The sequence below is a fragment of the Penaeus chinensis genome, chromosome 43 (assembly GCF_019202785.1).
Source record: "Penaeus chinensis breed Huanghai No. 1 chromosome 43, ASM1920278v2, whole genome shotgun sequence".
Taxonomy (NCBI): Eukaryota; Metazoa; Arthropoda; class Malacostraca; order Decapoda; family Penaeidae; genus Penaeus; species Penaeus chinensis.
In genome coordinates, this window is record NC_061861.1 from 15,124,185 (window position 1) to 15,134,184 (window position 10,000).

General features: G+C 45.0%; 2 protein-coding genes across 2 annotated transcripts in view; both read right to left on the reverse strand.

Moving 5' to 3' along the window:
* The window catches only part of LOC125048169 (NPC intracellular cholesterol transporter 2-like), a 4,571-nt gene extending 3,619 nt beyond the window's left edge, over window positions 1-952 (reverse strand). The window contains exons 1-4 of the mRNA XM_047646731.1: window positions 851-952; window positions 629-733; window positions 268-452; window positions 1-91 (exon numbers count right to left, since the gene is read on the reverse strand). The exon at window positions 1-91 is cut by the window's left edge and continues 74 nt beyond it. Of these exons, the coding sequence (XP_047502687.1) occupies window positions 8-91; window positions 268-452; window positions 629-733; window positions 851-917 (441 nt within the window). The 5' untranslated portion in view covers window positions 918-952 and the 3' untranslated portion in view covers window positions 1-7. The remainder of the gene's footprint in view (window positions 92-267; window positions 453-628; window positions 734-850) is intronic.
* Window positions 953-4,768: 3,816 nt separating this feature from the next.
* Window positions 4,769-5,824, reverse strand: LOC125048175 (NPC intracellular cholesterol transporter 2-like). The gene is made up of 4 exons (XM_047646741.1): window positions 5,696-5,824; window positions 5,464-5,568; window positions 5,104-5,288; window positions 4,769-4,926 (listed from the first exon to the last, which is right to left on the reverse strand). The coding sequence occupies exons 1-4, from the start codon at window positions 5,760-5,762 to the stop codon at window positions 4,843-4,845; spliced, it is 441 nt and encodes a 146-aa protein (XP_047502697.1). The 5' UTR covers window positions 5,763-5,824; the 3' UTR covers window positions 4,769-4,842.
* Between the last annotated feature and the right edge of the window lie 4,176 nt (window positions 5,825-10,000).

Sequence of the window (10,000 nt, forward strand, 5' to 3'; positions counted from 1 at the left end):
AGCCACGCTACACGAGGGTCACAGGAACCACCGTGCACGCCTCAGGGTCCCCGGCGGCGTTCTTCAGCTTGAACGTCACGACGGTCGACAGCTGAGGACACAGGACTTCGTTAGTTAGGGACACAGAACTAGATGGCTATATACTCACTTTTCTAAAACTGTTTTGATGTTCCCTTCTGCCTCTCTGCTTCCCTCCTTCCCTTCCCTATCTCCTCACCCTCCCTCTCCCTCCTTCCCTCTCCTTCTACTCGCCCTAGTGGAACTGACCGCTGGGTACTCGCTGAGGACGTCCACAGGCATGGTCCAGTCGACGCGACTGCCAGCACTGTAAGGGCACGGGTTGGAGCCTCCTTCCAGCTGCTTGCATCCGTCAGTGTCTATTCCGGGCCAAGGGACGTTCACGCCGGCCAGGTTGGCTGAGGCGGCGATGGTCAGCACGTCCGAGGTCTGGCCTGGACGAAATCAACAATTAATTCACCAACGAAAACAGATTTCTCGACGATGACTGATGAGTTTGCGTGTGGTAAGATAACTAAACGTCTAATTTTATAGACCCTTAGGGAATTATAATTCGTTCAAGACATACCTAGATAAAACTTAGAAAAGCGAGTGGAAAGCTGTGACTCACTGGACGTGAACTGGATGTTGACGCTGTAGGTGGAGCCGCGTTCCAGCAGACACGGAGGCAGTTCGCAGTTCTCCACGGTGAGGACCACGTCGGACCCGACCGAGCCTGGAACGCGACCGTTTTCCATTAGTGGCACGTAACAAATATGAACTGAATTACTTTTGTCTTAAAAAAAAAGAAAGTATTCCTGGTTCCTCTACCAAGCAGGACTTGAGGACTCACCGCAGTCCTGGAAGACCGTAGCGGAGGCGAAGGACGCCACACTCAGAGCAAGGAAGATTCCACGCATGTTGCTGAGGAGGACTTTGAGGGAACGGCGAATGTGGACTCAGTTGGCGGTGTGAGAGTCGCTTCCATTCTCGGTCGCTTAAATATGCGTTGACGAGTCCAGTAGGCCTAAGGGCCTTTCGGGAGACAGCAGGTGTCAGTGTTCCGGCCCGAGAGACCTTTTCCCAAGAGCAGCAGCTGCCATTTCTCTCACGGCGTTGCAGCGCTATCACTCAGGTGTGACCACATCTGGCAGGGAACTTTGCGAAAATCAAGAGGTTACTGCCCATCTTGTCGTAAATTTCATTCCTTTTTATTAATGAGTGGAATTCATTTAAAAAAAAAAAAAAAAAAAAAAAAAGGTGAGACATGCAAGATTTTAGCAATGTCACCAGCAATCAGTAACGACAGCAAGAGTGGTTGATATGAACGTGCATCAAAAGTTTACTTTTAAAAGGTAGACAGTGAGGCTCTCGTGCTTTGCTTCCGTTACAGGACACAAAAACAATGTGTCAACAGATGAAATGCAAAATCTGACATATTTGGGAAAAAAATTTACACCTGGTTTTGAAACGGAATATGGTGAGAATAACATAAAATTTCCTTTTGTTTCGTTGTGTCAAAGGAAAGATACATTACTATTAAATATAAGAAACAACTCTATCTTTTTCTTTATTTCGACTAAGAAAAGGAACAGACTCAGGCTAAACTGAGTGGGATGCCTACATATATACATACACTGTCACACATATATACACGTGTGTGTGTATTCATATATATATATATATATATATATATATATTATGTATGGGTAAACATATTTATATGTACAAACATACCCACGCGCGCACACACACACACATATGCATATATATATGTGTGTGTGTGTCTGTGTGTGTGTGAGAGAGAGAGAGGTATGCTGGGTCTTTCATGCGATTCTTACAATATTTATTCCCGTATACAATATGTTAAGATTGCGATAATCTTAGGTGTAAAATCATTAGCATGGGCCCGTGAAACCTCTGGGATCTAGCGAGCTTCGAGCTCATGCCTGGCAGAGCTGGCAGATCCAGAGTTAACCTGGGTTAATACGGGAGCGAGCGTAACGTGGCGAGGCAGTATTAGGAGGGTGGTAGCGATACCTCGTCAGCTCGTTCATGAAACCCGTAGTCCACAGTATTTATTAACGTAAAGATGGAATGAAAGCATGACCATAAACTGAGGGTAAAATAGGAATAAAAACAAAGCCAAAACAATAAAACACGCAAGTAAAATCATTTGAAATATCACCGAAGATTTACAGGTAAAAATAAAGCAAACAAAATAACTAGCAACGCGAATGAAAACACTAAGCTGGCCGGCTAAAACTTTTTATGTGGATTGCTAATTACTGACGGAGACACTTGCAAAATATGCATTTGGTTCATGAAGCGTTAAAGAACAGGCGCATAGCGTAAAATAAATATATGAATAAAAAGGAGCAGCCAACTACTTATCTTCTAAGTATTAGTCTGTGACGGTTATATTATATCTGCAAAGTTCCTTGGGTTGGGAGAAAGAAACACGTCAGTGTCACGGAACAGACACAAACACTGTCGCGATTGTTTCGCAAGATGCAAATTAGTGCGGCCACTCATTTCGTGTGAGCATTCAGGTACTCCGCTGATCTCATTTATAATATTGATAAAATACCTTTCTCGGATAATTGAAAAGAAGTAAAAGACTTAATAAAGATAATAGTAAAAATGATAAAAAAAAAAAAAAAAAAAACGAAATGTAAAAGGCAGGAATTGCTTAGTTATTTATGTATGGGGAGGAACAGACCAAGACAGGTAAGTAGGTAAGCAAGCCCATTAAGAGGGCAGACCTATGGGTATGCATATCGTTTCGTATTTAAGTTCTGCAATGTTGCATGGAGACGGATTTCTCAGCTTACACACACACACACACACACACACATATATATATATATATATATATATATATATGGAACCACCTCGTAGCCACTATTGCTCCCAGCTCCACTACGGGATAAATAGCAATAAGGGTAGAGGAGACTCTTTAACCTTGGCTTCTATTGAGACAGTGTCTTAATAAAAGCAGTGTCGGGGACGGCAACGGGAAACCACCCTGACTGATCTTTCCCTTGTGTTTATGTCAGATATCTCAGAAAATGGCCCTCGGCCCCGCGTAACAAGGAGTGAACAGAATGTCATGGCAAGACTTAATGCCAAAAAAGATTTATTGTAGTACTGAGCACTAGAGGATATGTGTGTGAGTGTGTGTGTGTGTGTGTGTGTGTGTGTGTGTGTGTGTGTGTGTATATACACATACATGAGTGTGCGATCTTGAACCAGAGAGAGAGAGAGAGAGAGAGTCGGGGAGACGGAAGAGAGAGAGAGAGAGAGAGTGGGGAGGGAAGAGATGGAGAGAGGAAGATAGAGAGATTGAGTGGAGGTCAAAGAGAGGGAGAGAGGAAGAGAGCGAGAGAGTGAGTGGAAGTGGAAGAGATGGAGAGAGGAAGAGACATACAGATATAATGAGTGGGGGTTGAAGAAATGGAAAGAGGACGAGAGAGAATGGGGGTGGAAGAGTTGGAGAGAGGAAGAGAGAGAGAGAAAGTGGGATGGAAAAGAAGAAGAGAGAAGGAGAGAAAGATAGAGTGTGGGTGGAAGAGAGGAAGAGAGGAAAAGAGAGAGGGAGAGAGGGGGAAATGGAAGAGAGGGAGGAAAAGAGAGAGAGAGAGAAAGGTGAAAAGAGGGAGGGGTAATGATAATGAAGATGACAAAACGACACAAGGGAAGATGAAAATGTCTGAGACGAATTTAAACAATGAAGTCAACTGATAAATTGTTTTTGATTTTAGTGTTCTGTCATGGCGGCTTTTTTGCTTTGCACTGAAGAAATAAGGTAAAACAAGGATAGGAATATAAAGAATGATATAAGTTAACACATTGTTGTAATGATTTTAATATCATAATATTGATATAACGTTGAAAAAAACTAATGATAATATTCGATAATGATAACGACTAATGATAATATTGCAACGTATGTACATCGGGATATGAAATGGTTAGACTAGAGATCGAAGTGTGAAGAGAAATTTAGTCTTCCTATTTTCCTTAGAAATAAATGAAAATATTATCCTCTTCCATTCGTGAAAATAGCGATTGTCGGAGGGAATCGTCTGTCACACACATCGTTGATTTTGGGCAATGAAGAAGAAAACAGAAAGAAACGGGAAAGCAGTAGCTCTAAATTATTTAATGTTCAGTCAAATAGGATGGATAGTGGAGCATTTTCTATCCAGATAATGCATGCACATACTCTTACATCTATGCATACATACGTGCGTGCGTGTTTATATAAGAAAACATGCTTCTTTCCAGATGTAGGAAAATGTTCAAAAGCAGACTAAGACATTCACAACTGAGAAAGGCGGACGATGTCAGACGAAGATGCAATACCAAAGAATGGAAGAATAGTTACGTAAAGAATATTACTTGAACTGTTTACACACTCACACACACACACAAATATATATACTTATATGTATATATGTGTGTGTGTGTGTCTGTGTGTTTATTTGTGTATTGATTTGTTTCTAGTTATATACGTGAATTATTCTATCTGTGACAAGATAGATAGAATAATCTTAAGTCTGAGGCGATCAAGGTATGATACAAGCTAGTCTGCAAAAATCGTTTCCTGTGCATGAAATCAGACGCTGACTTATGCATGCAAGCACGACGGAAAGTAGGAAGTGAGGCTTATTTTCTTTCTCTCATTTGTCAGCAAATATGATAACAAAAGAAAAAGACATCTGATCATCACCTTTTTATTAACAAAGATAAATTACACGCTGTGTTCTTGTGCTCTGGAGGCGCTCGGCCCCGAGTCGACTTGTCCTGCAGAAGGCCCCGGCGGCGGCTCAAGCAGCTACGCTACACGAGGGTCACAGGAACCACCGTGCACGCCTCAGGGTCCCCGGCGGCGTTCTTCAGCTTGAACGTCACGACGGTCGACAGCTAAGGACACAGGACCTCGTCAGTCAGGGACACAGAACTAGATGGCTATATACTCACTTATTACTCACTTTTTTATGTTCCTTTCTGCCTCTCTGCTTCCCCCTTCCCCCCTCTTTCTCCTCACCCTCCCTCTCCCTCCTTCCCTCTCCCCCTCTTCCACTCTCTCGTGGCACTGACCGCTGGGTACTCGCTGAGGACGTCCACCGGCATGGTCCAGTCGACGCGACTGCCGGCGCTGTAAGGGCACGGGTTGGAGCCTCCTTCCAGCTGCTTGCATCCGTCAGTGTCTATTCCGGGCCAAGGGACGTTCACGCCGGCCAGGTTGGCTGAGGCGGCGATGGTCAGCACGTCCGAGGTCTGGCCTGGTCGAAATCAACAATTAATTCACCAACGAAAACAGATTTCTCGACGATGTCTGATGAGTTTCCGTGTGGTAAGATAACTAAAAATCTAATTTTATAGACCCTTCTTGGAAAATATTCAAAGAAGATATACCTAAATAAATCTTAGAAAAGCGAGTGGAAAGATGTGACTCACTGGACGTGAACTGGATGTTGACGCTGTAGGTGGAGCCGCGTTCCAGCAGACACGGAGGCAGTTCGCAGTTCTCCACGGTGAGGACCACGTCGGACCCGACCGAGCCTGGAACGCGACCGTTTTCCATCAGTGGCACGTAACATATATGAACTCAATTACTCTTGTCTTAAAAAAAAGGAAAAAAAAAAAAAGTATTCCTGGTTCCTCTCCCAAGCAGGACCTGAGGACTCACCGCAGTCCTGGAAGACCGTAGCGGAGGCGAAGGACGCCACACTCAGAGCAAGGAAGATCCCATGCATGTTGCTGAGGAGGACTTTGAGGGAGCGACGAATGTGGACTCAGTAGGCGGTGTGAGAGTCGCTTTCATTCTCGGTCGCTTAAATACGGATGTGGAAGCGAGACCGAGAGGCCTAGGCGCCTATCACGAGGCAGCAGGTGTCAGCGACCCTTCCCGAGAGACGTTTTTCCAAGAGCATCAGCTGTCAGTCTTCTCATGCTGTTGCAGAGTTATCTCTGAGGTATGATCACGCCGTATCCGAAATTAAAGAGATTATTGCTCAAAGACAGACTGCAGAGGCGGATGCTGCGTTGCCTCACCCGCTGACACCGTCTCAGAGGTATTTTACTCCGACAGAAAAAAACAAAAAATCGTGTTATACATGACTATTAATTGAATTCCTTATTACCTTCGAGATGCTGTCAACAGGTAAGTCAGGATGAACAAGACTAGATTTTTAATAAGACAAAATTAGACACTGCAGCTCTCTCAGATCCAATGCGTTACGTCAGCGTGAATCGCCAGACGTATCTCTCAATCGCAGACATCAGCACCGTGGGAAGACGGCTTCGCTATTCTCTCTCTCTCTCTGTCTCTCTTTCTCTCTCTCTCTCTCTCTCTCTCTCTCTCTCTCTTCCTCTCTCTGTCTCTCTCTCTCTCTTCTCTCTCTCTTTCTTCTCTCTCTCTTCTCTCTCTCTCTCTCTCTCTCTCTCTCTCTCTTCCTCTCTCTCTCTCACTCTCTCTCTCTTTATGTCTCTCTCTGTCTCTCTCTCTCTCTCTGTCTCTCTCTCTCTCTCTTTCTGTCTCTGTCTCTCTTTCTCTTCCTCTCTCTCTCTCTCCTTCTAACTATATATCTATCTGCCTGTCTCTTTCTCTCCCACCCTCTCTCCTCTCTCTGACTCATTATTTTCTCTCTCTCTCTCTCTCTCTCTCTCTCTCTCTCTCTCTCTCTCTCTCTCTCTCTCTCTCTCTCTCTCTCTCTCTCTCTCTCTCTCTTCTTTTTCTCTCTTTCTAACTATCTATCTATTTATCTGTCTGTCTCTCTCTCCCCCAACCTCTCTGACTCTCTCTCTCTCTCTCTATCTTTCTCTCTCTCTCTGTCCTCTCTCTCTCTCTCTCTCTCTTCTTTCTCTCTCTCTCTTTCTAACTGTCTGTCTATCTGTCTATCTGTCTACCCCCCCCCTCTCTCTTTCTATCTATCTATTTATCTGTCTGTCTCTCTCTCCCCCACCCTCTCTCCTCTCTCTGACTCTCTCTCTCTCTCTCCTCTCTCTCTCTCTCTCTCTCCTCTCTCTCTCTCTCCTCCTCTCTCTCTCTCTCTCTCGCTCTTTCTCTCTCTCTCTCTCTCTCTCGGTGTTTATATGGCAAGTTATTTCCATTTCCATCTATGCATCTGGTTAAAACGAGGGAGTAATTAAAGTGTTGAAAAGGCTTCTAATGTTTTCATGCATTAGAGATGGGTTGCAAATTGGTGAAAGGTTTACTTCGCAACTTTGTTAGCAACCAATGAAGGGATATAATTTTCTTATGACTGGTTATATCCACAGATATTACTGTGTCATGTATGGATAGTGAAAAACAAGAAAACAAGTCAGGTGTTTCTTTCACATGAAAAATTGAAGCTGTTTTCCCATAGGCATATGGAATAGTTCCTCACATAGCAGATTTGTTTACAGGGGAAGAGGATACAATGAAATGTAAAAAGGAAAAACGTCATTCACGCTTCTTATATATGAAGAATTGGGCAGCTGGAGTATATAATATAACACACACGTGTATCTGCGTGTATGTGTGTATGTGTTGAATTATATACAGTGTTATATGTTGAATTATGCACATTATCATATGTTGAATTATATACACTATTATATGTTGATTTATATACATTATTATATGTTAAATTATGTACATTATTGTGCGTTAAATTATGTACATTATTGTGCGTTAAATTATGTACATTATTGTGCGTTAAATTATTTACGTTATTACATGTTAAATTATATACATTATTATATGTTGAATTATATACATTATTATAATCCATGACGTATGCCGAAGGAAGACTAATAAAAGCACCATATTTTTTATCAACAATTATGTAATTAGGAGTATGCGGATTCCTCTTTATGGTAACATTTCATCCGCATTTTGTTCGAACATGAGACATGAGACAAGGTCTGTAACCTTAATATTGCCCAGAGTTGCTCCACAGTGACAGTAGCTCTACCCAGTATCCAATCCATGCAAGTGTTGAAAAGTGTTGGTGCAAGAACACAGCTTTGCCTCACGCCTGAACTAATAGGAAGAAGCTCGACAGGCCCCCACCACACTTTACAGCACTTTCAGTGCCTGTATACAGGTTTGCTATTAATCCAACAATCCTTGTTGGAATTCCTCTTAGCCTCATGATCTCCCAGAGTAATTCACGATGCACCATATCAAACGCCTTCTTGAGGTCGATGTAAGCTGCAAGCAGCCCACGTCCGAACTCACGACGGCGCTCGACAATGACTCGAAGCGCCAGGATGCGGTCTATTGTGGACTTACCAGGAGTAAGTCCACAATGGATCCTCATTGATGGGTGGGTCTGGCAGAGGAATCTCAACATTACCTGCATCCATGTTAACTGTTAGTGGATCAACCTGATACAACTGCTCAAAATACTCAGCCCAATGCACACGCACCCCATCAGGATCTGAGATTATCTGGCCACTTGCTGAGTGGACTGCAGTCGTCTGTGAGGAGGGCTTGGAGTTCAGCTTTCTCAGGGCTTGGTAGGCAGGACGAAGGTCATTTACTAGGAAATGGCTTTCGACCTCCTCTGTAAGATTACTGATAAACTGTTCCTTATTCCTTCTCAACAATGACCTATTCCTGTGCACCAGAGAATGGTGCAAGTTGTGGTCCCCTGACAATCGAGTCGTCGCATGGCAAGCATCTGTGGCTTCCAGTGTCTCCTGTGAGATGGAATTCTGTCTTGCTCTTGGGCGTTCACCAATGGATTCTTGGGCTGCATCAAGCGTTTCATGCTTGAAAGTGTCCCACAAAAGAACAGGGTCTGCCAGGCCCTCGAGTGCTGTGAGATGACAAGAGATAGCCTCGGCAAACCCGCGGGCACACTCGTCCTCCCTCAGTCTGTCCAAATGAAACACTCTAGGGTGTTCATTTGGGCGACCGGGGGTTCTAAAGTGGACCCGGAGATTAATTTATGATCAGTACCACAGAACTCGGCACTTCGATACACCCTGCAGTTCTGGAGGATCCTCCATCAAGTGCTAACAAGGATGCGGTCGATCTCCTTGGCTACACTACCCGTATCGCTGTACCAAGTCCAACAATGCGGGTCAGGATGCTGATACCAGGAGCCAAAAATCCTCAATTTCTGGGACCTAGCAAAGTCATGGAAAAGGAGGCTATTCTCGCTGCCAGCATCAGCTCCTGAGCCATGAGGACAGACAGATATCTCATAACCAGCTCGATCACAGCCTAATACCGCATTGAAGTCACCCAGAACAATATGAATATCTCGCCGAGGACAACTGCCTGTCACAGATGCAAGTTTGGCATAAAACATCTCTTTCACCTCATGTTTATATACATCCGTAGGAGCGTAGTGGTAATCGATCGTCCTGTCGCAAGGAACAGACGTTCCAAGCCCCCACCCTGACAGCCCACCTGAGGTCTAACCTCGGGCAGTCACTCCGGGTGGGCGCCACCTCTGCCACCCCTACTGACGACGCCCCATATAAAGAAGGTTGGCTGGCTGCAGGTCCCATAATCCACCTGCAGGGCTCCCTGGGGCTTTCCCTCACAAGCATCACGCCAGGTTGGCGACCGCCGGGATCCAGATGGGATGACGGGTAACCCATACTCCCAACTCAAGTTCCAGAGGGACCCACAGCCCGCGTTCTTGCTGGGTGGGAGGGACTCTAGCCCTCCCCCCAGCACCAACACTATATGCTTTGTTGCCAGTGGTTATCTCGGGGAGCCAGACTGGCAGGGCCTGCCTCCCCACAGCCGCCCATTAACCCAAGGGGGCACGGGGGCAGGAGTTAGTACAAAGCCAGGGCGTATCCACACGGCGGTGGGCCATGACTCCGTACCCTTAGGGCCTTCTGCTACTCCAAGAGCCTCCAAAGTTCAGCCTAGGACCGCAAGGTACCTAGTTTCCATGCGTGGCCACGAGGAGGCACTGCAGAAGTCTTGATGATGAAGAGGCTATGAGCTGGCAGGGGAGTGTTATGCATAGCTGCTCCCTTT

Bases quoted from the DNA above. Each gene is read 5' to 3' on its own strand.
- LOC125048175 (XM_047646741.1), bottom strand. From the start codon at position 5,762: ATGCATGGGATCTTCCTTGCTCTGAGTGTGGCGTCCTTCGCCTCCGCT. The intron at 5,569-5,695 runs GTGAGTCCTCAG...GTCGCGTTCCAG, and splicing joins TACGGTCTTCCAGGACTGCG to GCTCGGTCGGGTCCGACGTG. The intron at 5,289-5,463 runs GTGAGTCACATC...GATTTCGACCAG, and splicing joins CAACATCCAGTTCACGTCCA to GCCAGACCTCGGACGTGCTG.